Source organism: Tenrec ecaudatus, chromosome 1 (assembly GCF_050624435.1).
Source record: "Tenrec ecaudatus isolate mTenEca1 chromosome 1, mTenEca1.hap1, whole genome shotgun sequence".
Taxonomy (NCBI): Eukaryota; Metazoa; Chordata; class Mammalia; order Afrosoricida; family Tenrecidae; genus Tenrec; species Tenrec ecaudatus.
Window position 1 is genome coordinate 47,300,608 of NC_134530.1, and position 23,242 is coordinate 47,323,849.

The following is a 23,242-nucleotide window of genomic DNA, read 5'->3' on the forward strand; positions in this document are numbered from 1 at the left end:
CCTTCCCAATGTCCAGCACAGCGGCCTTCATCTGAGGACCACTTGTCTGTGGTTGACAGGGAGCTTTCCCAACGGTCTCTGGGACTAGGGAGTCCCACGTGAAAGACAGGAAAATATAGGCTCATGGCAAGTTCAGAAGGGAATCCTTGGATGTAAGTCTCCTCCAAGTCCAGGGCTTGCCTCGCTGTTTCTGATGCCTCTGCAGGCCTCCCCCCGCCTGTCCCAGCAAGGTCTTGGCTGCCCCACGCTGGTCCATCTGTCCTACCTCCACTCCCCCCCTCCCCCATTCTGGGTTCCACCCTATCTTCTCTCTGTGGCCTGGGCCCACCTGGTCCATGCAGACTGGACGTCAGGCTGCCCCTGAACGTGCCCCATCACATCTTCTTCAGCTCCTTGGGCTCCTCCCCGTGCTTGAAGACACTGATGGTGACCTGGCCGGTCTCAGAGCCATATTTGTTCTTGACGAAGACACCGTAGCGCCCGCTGTCCTCGCTTTTGACCATTTGGATGGTGATGGTGACCTCTGTCCCCTTCACCTCCATGCGGTAACGGTCAAGGAAGGCCACGGGCTGGTCATTCTTCAGCCAAGAGATTTCAGGGGTGGGGTCGCCTGAGATGACGCAAGTCAGGCACAGCGTCTGTTACAAAGGAAGGGCGGGAAGGAGAACACTCAGTTTCGGCTGGGGTCACAATCACCGGTCACAATTCACCTTCCTTCCCCCAGAAAGTCCCCCGGACGAGCTGCTCCTGGTGATAAATTCATTGCAGTGTAACCCACAGAGCGGACGCATTTAAAGGAGAGACCTTCTATTAACTCCACGGCCCCCGTCCGCAGCCCTTCCACCTATGTGTAGATATAAATGACTGGCTGGAATTTCAAGCCATTCTTGCCTTTGTTATTACTTACCGTGGAATTAATGTTTTTTAGATATCCATCATTATGATTTTGCTATGCACATGACGTCCTATTGCTTTAATAAAAAGATTCTATGAATTGAGTTAGAAACTTCTAGGGCCAGGTCTATTGCGTAGTGTCACGGTCAGAGGTTGTAGGTGTGAGTCCCACTTCTGACCACTCGGCTGTGTGGCCTCAGGCAAGGCGGTTAGCCTCTCTGGGCCTCAGTTTTCTCACGGGGCTTGTAATCACCCCGTTTCACGTGGTTGCCTTGATGACTGAAAACGACATTTTTGATGCTGAGCATAGACGGCCGTCTGTACAGCAGGTTTTACAGAAACCACTTAGTGACATTGATGATGCCCGCCGTCCCCTTCCGTTGGCCTTGCCTCGCCGCCCCCACTGTTCCCATCCAACCTTTGGAGAGGCTGTCATCACTGCTCCTCTGCAGACAGCTCTGAAAAGGGCATGGTGCTCAAGGCAGGCATTCCTACTCCTTAAGCGAAACTATTCTGAGGTTTTTAAGAGAACTTCAGGGAGTTATTCTGGGCTTGTGTCTTGGTGACTAAATAAGCTAAATATGCACCCTGTAGGGGAGCTAGCCTGGTGCAAAGTAAACCCCATGCAGATATGTCAGCAGGCACTTTCCAGAACATAGAATTTCAGCCCAGAGTGGGCTTTCAGGGACCGTCCCTTCCAAATGCTGTGGAAACTGAAGTACAGGGGCAGAAATGATGCCCAGGGGCATCTAGCATGATAGGGGAAGAGCTGAGACAGGACTGCGAGGGGCTGCCTCAGGCTCGGGCTCAGGGTCTTTCCCAGGTTCTACCTACAGCCAGCAAGGGGTGGTCACTTTTGGCCAGAAATGGAAGGTCCAGCCCCTTTGTCCAACTGGTCACTTTTAGGGCTCTTAACTCCAGAATGCTACCTGGCTCGTGCTCTTTGATCAATACAGAAGGAAACAGAAAGGTCTGTACCTTGTCCTCCATAATCGTGGCCACGTCCGGCAGGCCCCTCACGACTTTGGCACGATCTGGGAAGAAAAGAGGGCCCGGGGGTGAATCTTTGCTTGCTGGACACTTTACAGAATCAGGGTTTCACAGGGTTGAGATTTACTTTTAAGCTACGCTTTTTAAAATGATGTTATCGTTTTGGATAGAAACGTCTAAGATTTAAAGATGGTTCTTTGCCTTCAAAATAGAAGCTATGGGATATACTATTGTGGTGTGATGGGTTGGTTTTAGAGAGCCTTTTTCTTCCTAATCTTGTAATACCCACCAAATCATTGGGTGGGACTATGCAAATAAGGTGCTAGTGGCCCACAAAGGGATTGGACAGCTTGCTAATAATTATATAAGGTGCATGGAACCCATGTGGGGTGGGACCGAGCAAACATGGCCTACAGAATCCTCACAAAATCATTGGTCAGTGTTTCCACCCAATGAGGCTTAAAATATGCGACCGCAGAGGTGGAAAGGGAAGATGTGAATATCACCAAGAGCAAGAGGTAGGAGGAAACAAGTGTATGAATTGTTGAATGTAAAACTGATGATCTGCTCTGTAAAACTTTGACCAAATTCACAATAAAAAGTTTTTTGAAAAGCCAAGGTAGCAGCAGCATGCGTCCTTTGGCTTGGATTCCTTGCACCAGGTACTTCTGAGACCCAGGAGACAGCGTTGTCACACCAGAGACAGCAAGCAGCAACCGGATCAGGAGACCAGCAGGGGATGCAGCAAGAGAGCTGAATGCCTTTGAGCAAGAGGTTTGCTGGCAGAGCAGATTGCCTCAGGACACGTAATGGCAGAGCCAAAGGGTTTTGTAACACTTGCTTGAGCAGGCCGGAGACCTGGCTGGCCCAAGGGGACTGAGAGACCAAGAGGCTCAGAGCCAGGGTGTGGCTGAGAGGAAGCTATCCTGATCAAAGAACTGTATTCTGAGTGATGTCTGATCCTGAATTGTAACTGGTTACTTCCCTAATACCTAAAACAAACTCAGTGCCATGAAGTCAATGCCAACTCATATCGCCCCTATGAGTTTGTAAGACTGCATTCTTTACTGAAGGAGAAAACCTTGTCTTTCACCCAAGGAACAGCTGGTGGTTTTGAACTACTGACCTTGCAGTTGGAAACCCAATGCATAACCACCATGCCACCTGGGCTCCACTGCCCTGATAAGGCCCTGGAGTCATGAGTACTGTCTGTGAGTTCTGTGTGACCATTGCAACAAAGCATCAGCCCCAGCAGTAGAGTGGAAGTGTGGTGGGAGGGAGGGCTGGTTGAAGAGAGGGGGCAGGTCTGACCTCTGGGCTGAGGCTATAGGGACTCCCTCTCCCCTCATGAAGCGAGAGGAGATCAGGCGCCTCGACCATGCCATTTTTTACAAGGATGGCTTTGTCACTGATGACAGCTTATTGATAAAAGTGGTGGGACCTGGAGGTGACAGCAAGGTGCCCCTCCCGCAAGAACTGGGAGATGGTCAACTAGATTGCTCTGAGTCTTAGATGAACCAAACCCAGACACATGGGCTGTGATGGACGTGCTAAGGGTGTGTCCCAGGAGGGGCCTGGAAATGTGGGGCAGAACATTTTGAGATACTTCACTCTGGTCCGGGAAGGATCCTGGTGGCCATGCCAGGGTGGGCAGAAAGAATGTGGTTGTCAATTACTAAGTGGAAAATCAGTATATTCCTTAGACCGCAATTGGGGCTATGAGGACAGAAGGGAGGGGCCAGCCCGGGCCCTCGATCTGTGGCACGGGAAGAACAAAGAGCGTGAAGCTACTTGGACAAGGCACGTAAGGAGAGCCGGGCCCTGAGCTGGGAGGACAGGGCCCCAGAGGAAGACACAGTCGTAGGGCAGAGATTGTACACCAGCCTGCCCCCTGCGGGCTGGGGGGAAGTGGTGCACATTCCTTGGGCCTGGGTGGGACATCCTGTCCAGAGGCACAGCGAGGACCCTGGTGTGAACCACTGGCCAAGCCCTAGCCCGTCTGGGATGGGCTCTGGGTGGTCCCTCCCCTGCCAGGCCTCCTGTGTGCATGGCCATAAGCTCTCTCGATTGCCCCTGTCAGGGGCAGCAGGGCAAATCTGCTGCTGCTCCTGCTCTCAGCTGTCGTCATGTGGCCCACGCACAGCAGAATGAAACCCAGCCTGGTCCTGTGGCACCCCCGTGGTTGGCTGGAGCTCAGGCTTTCACTGACTGATTTGGGGAACAGATCACCAGGCCTTTCTTCAGTCTGTTCAGCATCATTACATCACAGAAGCCGGCACTGAAAGGTGGCTGCAGGTCATGGCTTTCCAGTCTCTGGTCTGTTTCATCCTTGCTGTCAGGCGGCTTTGCTCTGTGGCCATTGAAACTTCAACTGCTGGTCTTCGGAGTCAGTGGGATCAGAAGGCCCGACTCCTCAGGCACCAGGGTGTGTGGAACTGACGGAGGGAGACCCACAGACCAGGGGCTCCCGGTGCATCACCAGTGGGACTCAGAGACCTCTGGGTCCGGGCTGCATCCTGGCCAGCCCCTTCCTCCCCATCCCCTCCCTGTGAGGTCCCAGGCCCTCCTGGGCACTTCCATGCCCACAGGCCTTCACCCGGCCCTACCCACAACTCCCAGAGCAGCTCCTTCAGAGCTCAGAGCATGGACAGACTCCACCGGGGACACGCCCCAAGCCCAGAATCAAGAAGCAGAACGTTGGTGTGCTTACTCTTCTCGATGATGGCTGCAGCTCTGAAAGACAAAAATGACAGGTTCCGTTTGCTCAGGGGCAAGCCTGACCAGGCGGGGTGAGGAGGACAGGGGGACGTGCAGCTGGCCAGGGCTCTCAGGGAGGCAAGCACTCTGCACAGTTCATGCCCACCCCCACCCCCCCGGTCCCCACCCGCCAGGACCCAGGTGTCATGCTGAGAACCGGAACAGACTTACTTCAGTCGCTGGTGTTCAGCCAGGGCGTCGTCAAAAGCTGAAAGAAGGGAGAAGGGAGGGGGTGGATGAGGGTGCTGCCCACGCGAGCCCCAGGTACAGAGCCTGGGGTACCATTCCACATCCTCAGGGGGAGCTGGGCCCCACAAACCACCGTGGGATGCTGGAATGGGTCTCCTCTATGGACAGACAGGTGGACAGCTCACCTTGCCCCGAGAGGTCAGCTGAGAGCTCCCGCACCTCTTTCCCAGCGGCTAGTTCCAGGATGTATTTGCCCTTGTCCGAGTCCTTGGGGTCCAGGATGTGGAGCCAGATCTCATTGAGGGTGGTGCCCGCCCTCACCCGGTCACTGCTCTCCAGGCGCTTCTCTCTGGATGGGAGGGCATGGCAGGGGTTGGCATGGTCCAGCCCTGCTCAGTGCTTCGGGGAGATGCCTCCTGCCTCTACTGCCTCTCCTGGGGTTTCTTTCCAGACACCTGACCGTCCAGGAGACATTCGGGAAATATCCATCCACTCATTCATCATGCACCCATTCCTTCATTCACTCATCACTGAACTGTTCATTCACTCATTCATCACTGGATCATTCCTTCACTCGCTTACACTGAACCATTCATTCACACTTTCATCACTGGATCATTCCTTCACTCATTCATTACTGATTCATTCCTTCACTGACTGACACAGAACCATTCCTTCACTCACTCCTCACTGGATCACTTCTTCACTCATTATCACTGAACCATTCCTTCACTCATTCATCACTGGATCACTCCTTCACTCATTCATCACCGGATCACTCCTTCACTCAGTTGTGTGGTACATCCGCTGTGTCAGCTCAGAGTGGGCACTCTGAGGCACCCTGCATACTCAGCCCAGTGACTACCAGCTCCCCTGCCACCTCCTGCTGCACCTCATCAGGAAGAACCAGGTAATGAGGTGAAGTTCTTTCCTAGTTTCCTTCCTCAAGACCCCCGGCCCAGGTCCTGTGCTGTGCTGCGGAAGTGCCACCTCCGGCTTAAGTCACAGGACACAGAGGCACTCTCAAGGAAGGCCTGTTGCTGGAATTCAATCTGCTCTTGGCTCTCACTCACGGATGCTTGACCACCTCAAACGGAATTCTTGAGAGAATGGAGGCAGTAATGTTTGCCCCACGAGGCTGAAGCATGCACATGGGAAGAAGCTCCGTATCCTGGTTTCAAGCTTTAACTGCCAGCGAGTTCCTGGCTTCATAGATTCCTTCCACCTTCATCCTTCCTCTGAACTCAGGTAGTGTCTGGCTACCTGAATTTGCTATGGCTACAGAGACCTACCATGACTCACCTGACCATCCTCCTCCATCCCTGCCCCATGTCTCAGACACTGCTCTGAGACAAGGATCAGGATGCGGCCTTCCTGCTCCCAGACTGCTGCTCCCTCTGCCTGCCTCCTTCTGTGGACAGGGGCCAGCAGGGAACGCTTACATGGGCCAACCCGTGGGCCTGTGCCCTGTCAGAGGGCCTGAGTGGGTGGAGAGGAAAGCTGGCCGGGGCTCCAGGGCGAGGCGGACCTACTTGTGGAACCAGGTGGTTTTCATGTAGTCCATGTTGTAGTACTTGACCTTGCTGAAGATCCGGATTCCCTCCTCCGTCCCCTGGATTTTCAGTGGGTCTGCAGAGAGGGCTGGGGGGCAGAGGAGAAGGGTATGTCTCCTCCCAGGCCCTTTTGGCTGCGTGGTTTAGGACCGACCTACTCTGGGGGTTGGGCTTGGGGGGGGATGTAGGGTTATGGGGAGGCAGGAGCTTCTCCCGGCCTTTGACGTTGGAAACCGTACCCACATCTCCTGGTAATGAGACTGGTTGGGGGTCTCTCCAGAGGTTGTCTGGACCAGGGCAGGGCTGAGAAAAGAGGCAAGCTTGCTTACCCGCAATCCGGCCCAGCTCGGTGAAGACGGCATCCAGAGCTGGAAGGGGACAGGGAAAGGTCAGTAGGTGGGGCTGCAAGGACACACTGGGACCGTGTGGAGCGCATGTGCCACTTTGGGGTATAATGGCTCTGCAGGCTGACTCTGGTTTGTCAGTGGGTGATGGGCGTGGGGGGACATCCAGGCACTCCGTGACTGGTCTGGCGCAGGAGCACCATGGGTGGAGGACAGATAGGTCAACCGGAACGCGGCCTAGAAGGCTGCGCTGAGCCCTCTGATGAGGACTTGGGGCCATGGCCTTCTGAGTAAGATCAGACTTCGGGGCTCACTGCGGTCTATGCAGTGAATATGGACCTCAGGGCCACAAAGACCAGGCACTGGCTAACCAGGCCCAGGCATTTACCTTCTCTGTGTCTCAGTTTCCCTAAGTGGCATGAGGCCCCTATACATTTGACCTGAGCAGACACATCTGTCTCTGTTACCCATGTGCCCCCTGTGCCCCTCGGCCGGTCTCTAACATTGCCAGCTCCCACCTTCACTGGTGAGGTCCAGGATGGTGTCGTCTTCCCCTCGATCATCCGAAACCACCGCCCTGTACACTCCTTTGTCCTCTTTGCAGAACTGGCAAGAGGGATGAGAGATGGGGGCGTTAGCAAGGCTTCCATAAGGAGCAAGTCCCCAGAGACCCTCTGGGCCTCAGTTTCCCCACTGTGGTGAGAGGGGCCGGGCTGGATGGTCTCTGGAGCTCTCTCTAGCTCCAGGGTGCTTGGATTCAAGCTCAGAACCTGGCTGGGCCTGGACCTAAGCCTGGGGCTGGGACTGGGGCTGAGCCTGTGCCGGGGGCTGTCGGGGAGGAGAGGGGACTGATTCCAGCAGCTGCTCCAAGTCCAGCTCTCCTCGGCCACCCCCGGGAGCAGGCCCCACATGCAGCCGGAGCTGCCCTGCACTCTGGTCCTGGTGGACGGGACGCCCCTGCACGTCCCCAGAAGCATTGTGCTTTCTTTCACCCAGGACATGGGCTCCTCTCTGGCACGGCGCTTGTCAGATCGATGGATCCTGAGCCACCACTCAGCAAAGGAAAGATGGGCGAGTGTTTTTCAAACAAAGCCTGGAGGCCCTTTGGTCCTCCTTATGTGGTTCCTTCTGCAGGCCCAGGAATAAGATTGGCCTCTGGGTGCCCGCAAAGCCCACCACATTCCCTGCCCAGGATCCAAGGCAGAGTCAGCCCTGAACCCAGAGCTCCAGGAGCTGAGCCCCAACAGTCCCAGCCAAGGCCAGAGACAGGCGATGAGAGGGATTTCGGACTTGGCTCTCTTGCTTTGTGTCTTTGCACTTGAACCTTCTGAGCCTCAATCTGCTCATCTGAAAAATGGTGACCTAACCCTTGCCCTACCAAGGGACTGCGAAGATCAATGGGGGGTGGGGGGGGGGAATCCTCTGGAAACCAGAAAGTTTGGTATCAGGGGGATAGAAGATGGCAAGACTGGTCCATCCATCAATGCATGTAGCGTCTGCTTGATACCAAGCTTCCATGGTGGGAAAACCCCGGCCTTTCACCGTCCTGGCCAGGATGTGGGAGAAGACCGTGAAATCTCATTTGCTGCAGACCTGCCTGGTATTCAGAAACCAGTGTCGGGCAGAAAGTCGCTGACGTTTTAAGAATAAGCCTTGCATTCCTCTCTTAACGGACCACACTCTCCCCAAGTCCTGGCCAGCATTAGGCGCCAGGCACTACTTTGTCCCACCCAGACCTGCCTGGCAGAGAGGCGTAACTCCCTGTCCTGTAGTGGACTCCCAAGTGGGGCAGACTCTTCAAGAGAGCCCCTCTCTGACCTGCTCACGCTGCAGAGGAAGCAGAGGGCACCGTGGGGCAGACCCTAGCCCGAGGCCCCACAGAGAGTCAGTACCGGTGCCAAGTCTGGCTCTGTGTGGAGCCATAATGGAACGAGACTGAAGGGCAAAACCAGTAGTGCCAATTCTGTCTTTATTTAAAATGCTGGCACGTGTTTCTTTGTGGCATTTGTAATTTTGAAAGTGTCCCTAATCCCGCAATAGAATAGTCTCTATCTTGATGACTAAGTGATTTTGGTGCCTCCTTAAATTGCGCCCCTGCCTGAGTGAGGGGTCCCCTGGCCTCGTGCTAGTCCTGGTTTGGCAGCTGACTCCGGGCCCACAGCTCTGGGCTGCCCTGCTCATGGCTGGCAGGCCGAGCCCCGGCCACTACACTGACCTCTTTGATGTAGAGACGCCCTGCTCCCGTCTGTGGGTCAAACTGAGCATCCGGCCTCTCTTTCTTCTGGAAGAACCACTGAAAGCAGGTCTCCTTCTTGGTGTTGGTGACCTGAGGGCGGTGGCGAAAGAGAAGCGGCCATCAGGCTCCTCCTTTGAGACAAAGCTCAGCTCATCAGACCTTCCGGCTTACAGCACATGACGCCCTCGCATGCTCCCTGCTCCCCAGACACATACTCCGGGGCCCTCTGGATGGACGCCTTCCCACACCACGGTCTCTTCTGATGACCGCTGGACCCTGGAGTTCTGGTACCAGTGCTCCCTCGGCCTCTTGGGCCTTCCTCCCCCTCCCCGCCCCCACATGCCTACTCTGAGTGCCTCTTTGTAGCTGGGTTGGATTAAATCCCTGCACATGTCTCTATCACAGCATGAGGGTGCTGCTTCTGGCTCCCCAAAGAGCCTGCCCTGGAATATGGTCTCCTGAGGGTCTAAAGAGACACCCGTCCATCCCCGCGTGCCTGGGGCCAGGTGGTGCCCTGAGTCTGCTGGTTGATTGTGGGTGACTGCCCCTCCCCACCTCCCCTTCAGGCTCCGTGGAGTGGCTCCTGACTGCAGGGCCAGCTCTTCACCTATAGGGTCCCCTAGGGCTGCTCTGCCTGCCAATGGCAGCGAGTTTGGTTTGGTAGGACTGGTAATCCCCCTCACTCACAGCCCCCACTTCCTACCCCACAGAAGCCCTGTAGAGAGCAGCCGGGAATCTAGTGTAAAGATGACATAACTTAAATAGGCTTTGGGGCTCGCCAGGAGGACCTTCCTTTTTTTTTTTGGCGGGGGGTGGGGGGGGCGGTGTCTAATGCAGGGCTACTTTCAAATGAGTATAGAATTTGGGGCCGGGCAGGGGTGGGCACAGGGCTCGGGGAGCAGGAGCAGGAGCGGGGGCAGGGCAGGGATTTGCCTTGCAGGTCAGCAGCACTTGACAATCCTCGGTGACCTTCCACTGCAGGAACTCCTCGAAGTAGGGACCTGTGGAGGCACACACAGATGCGCCCACCTGCTTAGAGCACCCTGCTGGGGCAGGGGGCCACCTGGCGGTGGGATAGGGGAAGTCAGCCCACCCCAAATGCTAGGGACTCCGTGGAGCAGAGCAGAGGAGCTGCCCCTGTGGGTTTCCAAGACTGTCAATCTTTATGGGGGCAGAAAGCCTCATATCTCCTCCCAGGGGCAGCTGGTGGTTTCAAACTGCTGACCCTGTGACTCGCTGTGCCACGTGTAAGCCACTACAGGACTCCATGAGGGCAGCTTGTGAGAAGAGGCAGGGGAGGGCAGGGGAGGGCAGGGGCTCGGGGGAGGCAAGGGAGGTACCTTGGGCGCATGATCTAAGGAGGGTCTCACTCTGTGCCAGGCACTCGCTATCTAGTTTCCCTCCACTGACCACACGGGAACAACCCCTGCCCCCCCCCCCCCCCAGCTCTGACCTTGCTTTCTCTTCCAGTCTCTTCTCTGAGCATCTGCCTTCCGCAGAAGTTTGTCAAACTCTGTGGACACAAGGAGGGGCTGACATGAGTCGGGAGGAGGAGCGCAGGCCCAGGGAAGGGGCATCAAGGCGGGTGAAAGCCCACGGGGCGGGGGGGGGGCATGCTCAGCAGCACCCCCAGACCAGAGGCAGGGAGCCCTCAGGGAGGTGGGGTGCAGAGCCGGCCGCTGACCGTCATCCACCAGCGCCAGGGTGATCTGGTTTTTGGCTTTTCCATCCTGGAGCTGAGCCGTGTAGGACCCTTTGTCTTCCTCAGACAAGTTCTCAATGATCACTTCCACCAGGCCCTTCTCCCGCTCGAAGTTGATTTTGCGACTCTGGAGAGGAAAACATCCAGAAAGCTTTTCTTGTTTCCTGTTTTCAGGGCCTTTGCTGTGGAGCACGAATCAGGGCCTAGTGGGGGCGGAGGACCGTTCCCAACCCTCAGAGGCTGGGGAGGGGCCCTGGGTGCCCCGCCACTGCTTACAGAGACCGGAATTACCCTCCCACCGCACCCCAACTCCCGCCAGGAGAGCTCACCACCAGTTACAATGAACACTGCTGCCAGTACCTGCTGTGCTGCACTTTATTATTTCCTACTTCTTTAAAAATTAATAGAGAAAAACCCAACTCTCATAGAAAGCTAAAGGATGACATAGAAAGTTTGTGTACTTGCTCTCCCAAGCCAACACCCATTGACTTCTTAACTTTTTATTTTTCTCACTGGAGGGGGCTTCAAAAAGTTTGTGGGAAAAAAATCCATTATCTTTCCATTTTGTTTTCCATGAATATTTAAAAACATATCCCCTCATATTTGCTTCAGATTTCCTTTTGGGGGAAAAAAGGCTTCCAAGTTTTCTACTCCAGGAGAGTTACAGTCTCAGAACCCACAGGGGCAGTTAGTTCTCTGCTCTACCCCATGGGGTCTCTGTGAGTCCAATCAACTCCATGGGGTGGGGGGGGAGAAGGGAGAGGAGGAGGAGGGAGAGGAGGAAGGGGAGGGAGAGGGGGAGGAGGGGGAAAGGGAGAGGAGGGGGAGGGGAGGGGGGAGGGGGAGAAGTTGGTAGATCCAGTGGAAGTCCTGAATTTCCCCTTCTCTCCACTATTGTTCCTTTGTCTCATCCCAAGGAGCAACCCCTCTTGGTGAGCACCTGACTCGTGTATTTATTCTTAGGACAAACACAGGATCCATAAACAAGATATGCATGCCTTCCTACATCTTTTATGATCGCTGTAAAGAGAGTCTTATGATTTCTTTTTTAACTTGCTTTTTTCTCTCAAACATGATGCTGTTGAAGTGTAGAAATGCAATCCATCCAGTTTGCATCACAGAATAATAATTCCATTTTACAACTCTGTATTTGTTTAACCAATTCCCTAAGATGGATATTTACAGGATGCCTGTTCATTTCTTGCTACTACAAACATAGCTGCAGGGACAGCTGGGACAGATCTTCCGATGTTCTTTTAGGGCATAGAGCTGATGTGGAGTTCCGAAATAGGCAGCCTGCTGTCTTTGTATCTTTGTCTTTTTCCAGTCAATTCCTTTCTTTAAAATCCACTTCACTCTTGGGCAGTGGTCCTCAAACTGGCTGTTTCTTGGAACGCCTGGGGACTTTCCAAAAATGCTCATGTCTCGAAGATGTTTGGTGTGGTCAATGTTACCGACCTTCTGTGTCGGCTTCAGAACAAGCCCTGTAGCACGCTGTTCCTGTCTGTCCTTCTAGCCGTTTGAAACGTGTCATTGTCCACAGGTAGGCCCGGACTCCTGCTAGTTTTATTTTAGGGATGATTGGAAGGAGCCATGGTACTTTGTGTAGCGGCCACCACCCGTCCCGGCTCTGTGACTAGAGCTCATCCTTCGTCACGCAAACTCTGTGTCGTGCTAAGGTCATGCTTACTATTCACACAGAACTTTCACGTGTATTTCCTCATTTGTTCCCATTGATCCAGGGACGGCGATCCCCACTACACAGACGCAGAAGCCGAGGCACAGCGAGACGAAGAACCCTTCCTGTGTTCACATCACTGACAGGGGCTGGGTATTAACGCTAGCCCTTTCCCCCGACTGCCAGGCCACACTGATCCTCAACAGCACACGCTTTCTGATGCTCACTTTACCACCTGCATTTATGACGCGGACATTGTAGCGCGCGCCACTGAGCTGTAAATGCGGGCTGGCGAGCGTTTCGATGTGCGTACTGTCGCCGTAACAAATAATCATCCTAATAAAGATTGTCTGACTGGAAAATCAGAAGCTGGAGGCACGCGTGGGAAATTGTTGGAGGGTCCTACGCGGGGTGACATCTAACGTGTCTCCACCCGGTCCCTGTGGCAGCCTGCGCACCTTCGCTGCACCTGCAGGGCTGGCCAGGGGCGGTACTGGCCCTGGAGCCCCACTGCCCGAGAGGCTAGCCCTGGGACCCGAAACCCCCGCTCGGAGCGTGCAGTACCGGGGAGCTGAAGATCTCCTTCTCGTTGAAGATGAGGTGTAACTCGGCGGCAGGAGACAGCTTCTCCACTTCCAGCCACAGGCGCACCTCTCCGCGCTCCAGCACCTCCACGTTCCAGCCGGAGATCAGCTTGATCACTGCGGGCACCGGTCAGGAAATGTGACATTCTACCCCCTGACCCTTGGCCTCCCATTTCCAGCAGGCAAGCTTGTTTTTGGTTTTAATTTTAATAACTCATTTTTACTGGGAGCTCTTACAGCTCTTATAACAATCAATTGTATCCAGCACGTTTGTACGAATATTGACATCATCATTTCCAAGACATTTTCTTTCTACTTGAGCCCTTGGTATCAGCTCCTCTTTTTTCCCCTCCCTCCTCCACTCTCCCACCCTGGTGAACCCTTAATAAATAATAAATTATTTTAATTTTTCATATTTTACACCGTCCACTGTCTCCCTTCACCCGCATTTCTGTTGTTCGTCCCCTGGGGTGGGGGTGGGGATGTACACCGATCATTGTGATCAGTTTCTTTCTCCCCCTTCTTCCCCCACCTTCTCCTTCCCCTCCTGGTATCACTACTCTCATTATTGGTCCTGAGGGGTTTAATCTGTCCTGGATTGCCTGTGTTTCCAGCTCTTATCTGTACCCATGTACATCCTCTGATCTAGTTGGATTTGTAAGGTAGAATTGAGGTCATAATATTGGGGGGGGGGAGGAAGCATTAAACAACTAGAGGAACGTTGTATGTTTGTCAGTGCGACACTGCACCCTGACTGGCTCGTCTCCTCCCTGAGACCCTTCTGTAAGGGGAGGTCCAGTTGTCCACAGATGGGCTTTGGGTCTCCACTCTGCCTTCCCTCGTTGTCTTCTGCTCAGGCAAGCTTTTTGGAGTGCTGGAAGGGGACCAGCCCGGAGCAGCCCGAGGAGGGATGCCGCCAGGACCCTTGGACTTTATCTCAGCCAAGACCCTCCAGGTCTCGGGCAGAGGCTTCCTGGACCTGGCTGCCTTTGGGTCCTGCAGGGTCTGCTGGAACCAGTCACGGTTCTTTGCTTACGTCCACTTAAAGCGCCCAGGCCTGCTTAGGGACTACACGCTGCCTTTGCTGGCAGAGGGAAGCCAAGGTGCGATGATCCAGAATCCGAAGGAGAAAAGAGCCAACAACAGGGCCGAGAAGAAGGGACCATCCACGTTTCCTTCTCTCCCAAGGTCTAGCCTGATGTCTGCCCCTTTCCCTTTCACTGCAGCAGACTGCTGGCCTTGGCCCCTCCCAAGATCTGGTTCCTCCTCTCTCCTGACCCTCTCCCTTTGCCTCCTCCCTGTGCTCCGCCCTGCACGGCCCTGTGGGAGCAGCCCCAGGCTGGGTTGCTTACCTGGGTTTTTAATCTCGTGACTCAACTTCTTCAGCTTGTCCAGCTCTGGGACAGGAAGGAACATGGAAGAAACCAGAGAGAATGAATTCTTGGGGCTAGTAAGGCTCTTGGGAGCCTTGCCTGGGCTCTGTGCTGGGTGAAAGACCCTCCCCTGATGCCCTAAGATCTTCCCTTCCTTGCTGGCGGTCACATGGCTACACAGGTGTACACAATGATCACTGGCAATGCTGGCCCTGGGTCACCGAGGGAGTGGGGCTGCTGCTGGGCACGCGGGGATGGCTTATTCTTGCTCAGGCCTAGATCTAGTCCCACCTCCTCAGAAGCACCCACGTGCCACCTCTGCACTGTCCCCCTGGTCCCCACACAGTGCAGTGGGGAGTACATGACTGCCCTCCTCTGATAGGTGACTAACACCTCCCAGACCTCTCTGGGCGACTGCTTTCTGAGCCCCAGTGCTAACCCCCGGGATTACCTTCCTCGGTCAGGGTGTGGCTTGCTGAGATATCTTCATCAGCATCGGCGACCACCACTGAGTAGATGCCCAGATCCTCAAGGCTGGGTTCCTTCAGGATGATCTTGGACCTGGCAGAGGGAGGAGGGTGGAGGTTTGTGTGGTGCAGGCCAGGGAGACTCTGTTGGCCCCAGAGCCCCTGCATCCAACCCTCAGGCCCTGGGCACCATGGGGCCCTCTGCCCTGGGAAGCTCTGGCCTGGAACCTTCTATGTCCCCCAGTAGCCGGCGTCTCTGGCACAAGGTCTGCTGGATGATATACTGCCCTGCCCTCTCTTCTGAGGGCTTGAGGCTGAGCGAGCTGCTGGGAGAGGAGTGAGGGATGGGGGCATTTTGACAGGGCCCTCTGTGGTCATCTGGTTCCATGCTCCTGTTTTACAGATGAGAAAACTGATCCCAAAGAGCCTGGTAGAAAGAAGCTGGGCCAGACATCAAGTGGCGGTCCTGAGCATTTGTTTTCTCAGATGCTCCGAGGCAGGGGAACACGCAGTGCTTTAGAGAAAAATCATCTCCAAATGAATGTTGCCTTTCAGGCCCATCAATGCACCCCCCTCGGGTCTCCCTAAGGCTCCAGTCACATCCTTGTAAGGTCCCGCAGAAGTTCCCTTTGAGCCCATTATGGTGAGTCCCCGCCACTGACTCTCTTTGGAGCTGCCAACTCACCAACCATAGTACCTGCCCAGCAGTTGCGCCTTCTCTTACTTGTCAGCTTTATCCTCAATTGTAACTCTCTGCGGGTCTGGAGGGCCCTTGTAGTCCTTGGACCACTGGAACTCGGAGGGTTCAGGGGCCTCGGGGGCTTCAAAGGCCAAATAGATGGAGCCCTCTTCATCCACGCCAACTTCAATGTTCCGGGCATCTTAGGGTAGGAGCCAATGGAAGGAGCAGGCATTCATAAACAACAAGCCACTTGGACAAAAAACAGAAACAAACTACTCCTCTCACGGTGGTTCTTTCTCATTTCAAATGCCCTCTCCTCCAGAAAGCCCGCTCTGACCACCCGGCTACGGTCATCCCCATCCAAACACACCACACACTTGTAGTTCCTTGGCAACACCTGTCGCCATTGCAAACTCTTCTTGAAGCATTCATTCACCTGCTCCCTCCCCTGCCCACGCATACCGGGGCTTTGACCTCCCTTTCCCACTGCTTGCTGTGTGCAAAGTGGCACCGCCCGGTGGTTGGTGCAGGAATGGATAGCTCGCAGAGTAGAGAGCATGTTGTGTAGTTCAGAGAGCCAAGTAGTTTGGTCATCATACATTAGCTCGGTGACCTGTTCACTTGTGATCTCTGAGTGGATTCTAAAAGGAGGGCCATGGTCCCTCACTCCAGGCTTGCTGGGAAAGGAGAGGCCGTGAGGACTCAGTGCTGCCTGGTGGGTAGAGCAGGAGGAGAGCCCAGCTGTGGTGACTGCAGGACAGACAAACAGCCAGGAGGAGTGGTGATGCTCTGTGGAAAACATGGGAGGGACCATCCAACCAACCAGCGAAGACATGCTCGTGTCTAGGGGTCCCACCAAAATAACTGCAGGGGCACCGGGGGAGAAAGCAGGCAAGAGGTGGAGGGGCCAGTGGAAGGAGGGTCCTCAGCACGCTTGAAGTCCTGACCTGCAGCTCCTTACCCAGCTCCCTCTAAGGCAGTGGTTCTCAATCTTCCTCAGGCCGCGACCCTTTCATACAGTTCCTCATATGGTGGTGACCCCCCAACTATAAAATTATTTTCATTGCTACTTCATCACTGTATTTTGCTACTGTGATGAATCAGGTGACCCCTGTGAAAGGGTCGTTTGACCCCCCCACTGGGGTCGCGACCCACAGGTTGAGAACCACTGCTCTAAGGTCTACCTGGTCCTCTGTTGGGCAGAGGCACATGATACTCTCCCCATCCCCCGTCCCAACCCATCCTACCTGGCTTGTCCTCCAGGAGCACAGGGTCGGTAGGCATTGACGGTTGCCCCAAACCAGCTGAATTCACAGCCTGTACCCGGAATGCATAACTCTTCCCTGGCTGCAAGTCAGACACCTGAGGGAGGCGGGGGATGAGAGTGAGCACTGAGCACAAGGGAGGATGCACCCTCCCTGCCACAGGTGCAGGGATCTCAGGCTGCCCGGAGGGGTAAGAGCAAGCAGGGCATGCTGCTGTCCTGGGTTCCAGAGCCTGAGTTCTAGTTTCCTAATGACCTCTCCACCTGGATCATTTCCCAGGTGTGACACCTGTCATTCCTTGTCTCAAAGATCGTTCCTCCCTCTCTTTTCTCGTTCGTCTCTCTCTTCCTTCCATTCTCGAGTTGTACAAAACACACATGTAACATAACATCCGCGGATTCATCATTCTTCGTGTGTACAATTTGGTGACACCAATTTCATTAATGGCAGTAACCGATTATAGCACTGCGTGTAAGCTTGTCCTACTACATTGCCGGGGTACTCCAAGGGATGCCACTGACATTTCCAATACCAGCAGGGTCACCCGTGGTGAGCAGGGTTCAGCAAAGTTGCCACTGAAGCAGGGCATGGCTGTCTACTTGCCAAGCGACCGTGAATAGTGGTGGAACATTGTCTGATCCAGCGTCGCGGAGAACCGCCCAGGTTGAAGCCACTCAAAATATGGCGATAGACACCTCCTCAAAGCAGAGTTGACCGTATGGATCGAGCCAAGCTTTAGGGCCACCATGTGGTGACATGGTCCGGATCAAAGTCAGTTGAAACTGCTGCAGAAATCCAATAATGATCAGACATAGAGTTTGCGCAGTATGACTCTACAGACAATGGAAGCTGGGAAACTCAATGGAACCCCTGAAGATCAATATCCGAGGCATTAGTGAGCTGAGCTGAACTGGGATTGGCCAGATTGATTGGGCTACTGGATGGTTTCCTGTGCTGGAAACGACACACTGAAGAAGAATGGGCACATTCAGGATCAAGGACATTCCAAGATCTGTTCAGAAGTACAACACTGCCAGTAACTGGATGATGTCCACATGCCTACAAGAAAGACCAGCTAATATGACGGTGATTAACATTTACACACCAACCACTGATGGCAAAGTTGAAGAAATGGAACCCATTTTTCTAGCTTTTTTGGAAACAATGAAGAATGCTCAGCAGTTGGACAACATGGCCTGAGTGATAAATCGATGACCTGCAAGACTTTAGGACAGAATGTTGCAAGACGAAGGCGGTTGTTGGAGTAGGACAGGGGAATGCCACCTGGTTAAAGTCAGGACAGTGCGTCAGCGTTGGATCCTTTTATCATACGTATTCAATCTGCATGCGGAGCAAATCATCCCAGAAACTTCGGATGATAAATGCAACATCAGGTTAGGAGGGAGATTGACAAGCAATCTGTGAGCTGCATATAACATGACCTTGTTTGCTGAAACGGAAGTGGACGTGGAGCATTTGTTGAAGACCAAAGACTATCGCCTCGTCATGGGCCCTGCCTCTACACAAAGAAAGCAAGCATCCTCGCCACGGCACTGAAAAGCAGCGCCATCACAAACGGGAAAATATCGACATGGTCAAGCAACTCGTTTTACTTAGAGCCGCTATCCGTGGAACAACAATGGGGTACATTGGGTACATCTGCTGCAAAAATATCTTTGGAAAGTGTTAAAAAGCAAAGATGTAACTTTGAAGACTACGGTGTCCGACCAGACCCAATCTGTGGCATTTCCCACTACTCGCGTGAATGTGAAGGCAGGATGGTGACTAAGACTGAAGATGCCTTTGAATTATGATGTTGGCAATGAATAGTCACTCTGCCCTGGCCTTGTGGGAGGAAAAGCAACCCTTGCTTTCACGAGGCACAGCCAGGATGCTTCTTAGAGCTGAGAGCGACGAGGCTTCATCTCAGGTACTGTGCACAGGCTACCAGGAGGGACCAGTTGCTGAGAAGGACATCACGCTCGGTCACAGAGAGTCCTTGAAAAAGAAGACTCTTCGAGAGCAGATTGGCAGCACAGTAGGTGTAGAGAGAAGCCACCTATATCACACTATTTGGGAGTCGGGAGGAGGTTAGACCAAATCCAAGGAAGTACATGTAGGTTTAACCCAAAGAAGGGGAATGTGGGGAGGGGAGGGAGAGAGAAAAGGGGGCATGAAAGTGAGACGATGATGGGGGTGGGAAGGACACTAACCCACCCAGGGGGAGAGTACTGGTTTTGTCTCCACAGAATTGGGAGTGGCCATGCAGACCCCACCACGGGGCACCAAACCATGAGGGCAATGTGGCCGCGTGGAGGCATGCATGAAGAGAGACGGCTACAGGGCTGGCCCCAAACAGAGTCCATCTGACCCCTCCCTAGAAATAAGGGTGACAGTGAACAACACTAAACCTACAGGTTGGGGAGAGGGGCCAGCATGCCATGCCCACACGGAAGCAGATCAGGAAAGAAGAAGAGAAAGGGATGGTCGGTCTGGGCCCCATACTGGCACACCAGGCCCAGAAAGCAACATTCCTGTGGGGAGTGGCTGGGACACAGAGGGGACTGTGGGGCCACCAGCAGCTTGTGTCATGTTGTCCCCTCGATGGAGCAGACTGCAACAGAGGACAATTCTGGGGTCACAAGGCGGGGAGGTAGTATGGTCTGAACCCCCCACATTGGGGCAAACCAAGAAAGGAACATAACAGATCAGCAACTGGAGTAAAGCAAAGCTACAACACCCCTGAAGAGGCCCCAAAATGGACTTCAGGCTGGGAGGGACAGCTCCCAGAGATCCCCTCGGACCTGTGGGGAGATAGTCATGAAGGTCAGTCAACAGACCTGGAATTATGTATGTTTTTTTCTCTCCTTTTCTTCTTTAAATCTTTTGTTTTCTTTTTGTTTGGTCTATGTCACAGTCGGTTTGCCTACTTATGTAAGACAGGCATGGGAAGCAAGCCCGAGGAGAAAGCAGTGGGACCAATGGTCCCAAAGGCACTTGGAGGGAGAGGGTGACAGGGAAAGGGTGTGGTGAGCAGGCAGCGCCATAGACAGGGGAACAACTAGGGAATTAGAGTCAACAACAAGGAGGAAACAGGGATCCTGGAGGTGTCGAAGCAACCGCAATCTAGCTAAGGAAGTTCGAAGAGGAGGAAATAGGGGGAAAGTGATGTTGGGGCAGGAGGAAGGTAAAAGGAAACAGGAAGGATTTAGGAAGCAAAGGAATGGGTAGAGGTATAAGCATAGGTGTATACGGATACAAATGCATTAATCCACAAAAATAGGGGTACTGGCCTATGTACATATATTTTTATGGCAATACACTGAGGTCGTGGATGGACTTCGGGCCTCTGCTCAACCCCTCCCTCAATACAAGAACACTTTGCTCTAGCCAACCCTCAGTCTGAGATGTTCACCCTCTCGAGATAATCGCTGAAGACAAACGGGTGCATAAGCAAATGTGGAGAATAAGGTGGATGGTGGCCAGTTATAAAAAGATACAGCGTCTGGGGTCTTAAAGGCTTGAAGTTAAACCAGAGGCCATTCAGTACAGAAGCAACAAGTCCACATGGAAGGAGCGCACTGCCAGTGGGAGCCTGAGGTGTCATCGGGACCAGGTGATAGGCATCAGCGGACACATAACAAACAAACAAAAACATATTGTTGAGAATGAGGGGGGCGGAGCAGAGACCCAAAGCCCATCTGTAGACAATGGAACAATCCCCCAACAGAGGAGCCACAGGGAAAGGATGAGTCAACCAGGATGCAGTAAAGCATGGATGAAACACACAATGCTCCTCTGGTTCCTTGAAGCTTACTCGCCCCCCACTATCATGCCCCCAGTGCTGCTTCTCAATTAAGAGTAGACCGGAGTTTGTACACAGGTATAGAAAAGAGATGGGGGCTCACGACACACGGAATCCAGGAACAGGAGTGGGAATAGCAATACCAGAAGGGTAGGGAGAAGCAGGGGAGAGGAAGGGAGAAAGAGGGAAAACTGATTACAGTGATGAACACATAACCATACACCCCTCTCCAGGGGGAAGAACCACAGAAAACACAGGGGAAGGGAAACAGCAGTCGGTGTAAGATATGAAAACAATAATAATAATTTGTAATCCATCAAGGGGTTATGAGGGTGGCAGGGAGGGGAAAAAAAAGAGGAGCTGATGCCAAGGGCTCAATAGTAAGTAAATGTCTAGAAATGAATGACAGCAACATATGTACAAACATGCCTGATACAATCAATGTGTGAATTGTAACAAGAGTTGTAAGAGTCCCCAATAAAATGATATGTAAAATAAAATTTAAAAAGCGATAGATCGATACAGTGGATGCAACAACGAGCTGAAACAGAACACCGGGTGTGAGGATGGTGCGGGCCTGGGTACCGGTGCTTGGTTCTGTTGTGCGCAGTCCTGTGAGTCGGAGTTGACTCCGTGATGTAACACATTACATTCATCACATCAACCACATTGCGCAGCCACCACCAGCTTCATTGCCAAATCTGTTCACCACATAAACAGAAATTTACTGTTGGAACTTAACTTATAATCTGCCAATAAGAAGACCTTTTCTCTTCCTATCGCCTTGCCTCCATCTATTCTGTCACCCAAGAGTGACATGTGAGCAGTTATTTCCAGGGAGGGAGGATAGAAAGATGAGGGGCTAGCAGCTATTGGAGAGATTAGTGCCCTAAGCTGGATTATTTATTTATTTAAAACATTTTATTAGGGGCTCATACAACTCTTATCACAATCCATACATATACATGCATCAATTGTATAAAGCACATCCGTACATTCTTTGCCCTAATCATTTTCAAGCTGGATTTTTTAATTAAATACTTTTATTGGGGGCTCTTCTCACAATCCATACATTCATCCATCATGTCAAGCACATTTGTACATTTATTGCCATCATCATTTTCAAAGCGTTTTCTTTCTACTTGGGCCCTTGCTATCAGCTCCTCCTTTTTCCCCTCCCTCCCCCGTCCTCCCTGTTTTAAGGGGCTACTTGCCGCATTTGTCTGTCAGCCTATCACACTGTGGTGGCTTGTGTGTCGCTGTGATGCTGGAAGCTATGTCACTGGTATTTCAAATGCCAGCAGGGTCCCCAACAGGAACAGAGCTTCCAGACTGAGAAGGACCCAGCGTCCCTTTGAAGGAAAGAACTGCCGAAAACCTTATGCCCAGCTTCGAAACATTGTCAGACACGGAAGGCCTAACAGATGGAAACAGAACCTTGAGACAGGGTGGGAAAACGGGGCCGTGAGGTCCAAAGGCACTCGAATTTTGATCGAGGAGAACTGAGTGCTCGGAGTGGAGTTGGCCATGTGGATGTGAGTCAGGTTCAAGCCTGTGGGAGCAGAACATTTGGGATCTTCATTTGCTGATGGGGCGCGACTGAAGGAAAGGAGAAACAGCTGCAAAACTACTCATGCTGAACTTGGACTGTGCCACGTCTGAATCCAGGAAGAGTGGAAGTCATCCACAAGGAGCTGGAATGCACACAGATAGATGTTGGAGGCATTAGTGAGCTGAAATGGACGGGCATTGGCTATCTTGAGTCAGTAAATCATATGATTTACTGTGCTGGGAATAACACAATCAAGAGGAATGGCCTGGCACTCATGGCTAGAAAAGACATCGCAAAATCCATCATGAAGTACAAGGCTGTCTGTGATCGGAGTACATCTGTCTACCTCCAAGGAAATCCGATCCATACAACTATTATTAAAATGTACGCAGCAATCACAAAAGCTAGTGATGATGAAATTGAAGAATTCTACCCATGACTTCAGGTGGAAATTGAGATGCAATGATAATTACTGGTGATTGGAAAGCAAAAGTTGGAAACAAAGAGAAAGGTAAATAGTTGGGAAATATGGACTGAGTGATAGAAATGAAGCTGGAAGATCTCGATATACTTTTGGAAGACCACCAACTTGTTCATTGTAAATGCCTTTTTCAAACAACACAAATGGCGATTACACACGTGAGCTTCTCCAGATGGAATCCAGAGTAACAACATATGTGGAAAGACATGATGGAGAAGCTTATTATCAGCAACTAAAACCAGACCCAGGTGACTGTGGAACAGACTATCAATGTTCATATGTAAGTTCAGGATAGAGCTGAAGGGAAAAAATCCATGGGAGTCAAAATACAGCCTTGAGTCTATCCCACTTGGATTTAGATAACATCTCAAGAACAGATTTGACTCACTGAACACTAATGACAGGAGACCAATGAGCTGTGGGAGGACTATCATTCATGAAGAAAGCAAGAGGTCATTAAAAACATAGGGAGAGAAAGAAAAGATCAACGTGGATGTCAGAAGGGATGCTGAAACTTGCTCTCAATCATAAGAGTAACTAAAGCACATGGAAGAAAGGATGAAGTCAAGGAGCTGAATAGAAAATTTCAAAAGACAAAGTAAAATATTATAATGAAACGTGCAAGGACCTAGATCTGGAAAATAAAAAGGGAACAACACACTTGGCACATCTGAAACTGGAAGAACTCAA

At 52.6% G+C, this 23,242-nt stretch overlaps 1 protein-coding gene across 1 annotated transcript in view; it reads right to left on the bottom strand.

Annotated features, from left to right (window-relative positions):
* Positions 1 to 374: 374 nt before the first annotated feature.
* The window catches only part of MYOM3 (myomesin 3), a 54,587-nt gene continuing 31,719 nt past the window's right edge, over positions 375 to 23,242 (bottom strand). The window contains exons 20-36 of the mRNA XM_075538486.1: positions 16,697 to 16,811; positions 15,492 to 15,648; positions 14,752 to 14,861; positions 14,280 to 14,324; positions 12,908 to 13,044; positions 10,648 to 10,792; positions 10,417 to 10,476; positions 9,897 to 9,964; positions 8,943 to 9,053; positions 7,246 to 7,333; positions 6,713 to 6,751; positions 6,363 to 6,471; positions 5,016 to 5,179; positions 4,813 to 4,849; positions 4,595 to 4,617; positions 1,873 to 1,928; positions 375 to 638 (exon numbers count right to left, since the gene is read on the bottom strand). Of these exons, the coding sequence (XP_075394601.1) occupies positions 375 to 638; positions 1,873 to 1,928; positions 4,595 to 4,617; positions 4,813 to 4,849; positions 5,016 to 5,179; positions 6,363 to 6,471; positions 6,713 to 6,751; positions 7,246 to 7,333; positions 8,943 to 9,053; positions 9,897 to 9,964; positions 10,417 to 10,476; positions 10,648 to 10,792; positions 12,908 to 13,044; positions 14,280 to 14,324; positions 14,752 to 14,861; positions 15,492 to 15,648; positions 16,697 to 16,811 (1,728 nt within the window). The remainder of the gene's footprint in view (positions 639 to 1,872; positions 1,929 to 4,594; positions 4,618 to 4,812; positions 4,850 to 5,015; positions 5,180 to 6,362; positions 6,472 to 6,712; positions 6,752 to 7,245; positions 7,334 to 8,942; positions 9,054 to 9,896; positions 9,965 to 10,416; positions 10,477 to 10,647; positions 10,793 to 12,907; positions 13,045 to 14,279; positions 14,325 to 14,751; positions 14,862 to 15,491; positions 15,649 to 16,696; positions 16,812 to 23,242) is intronic.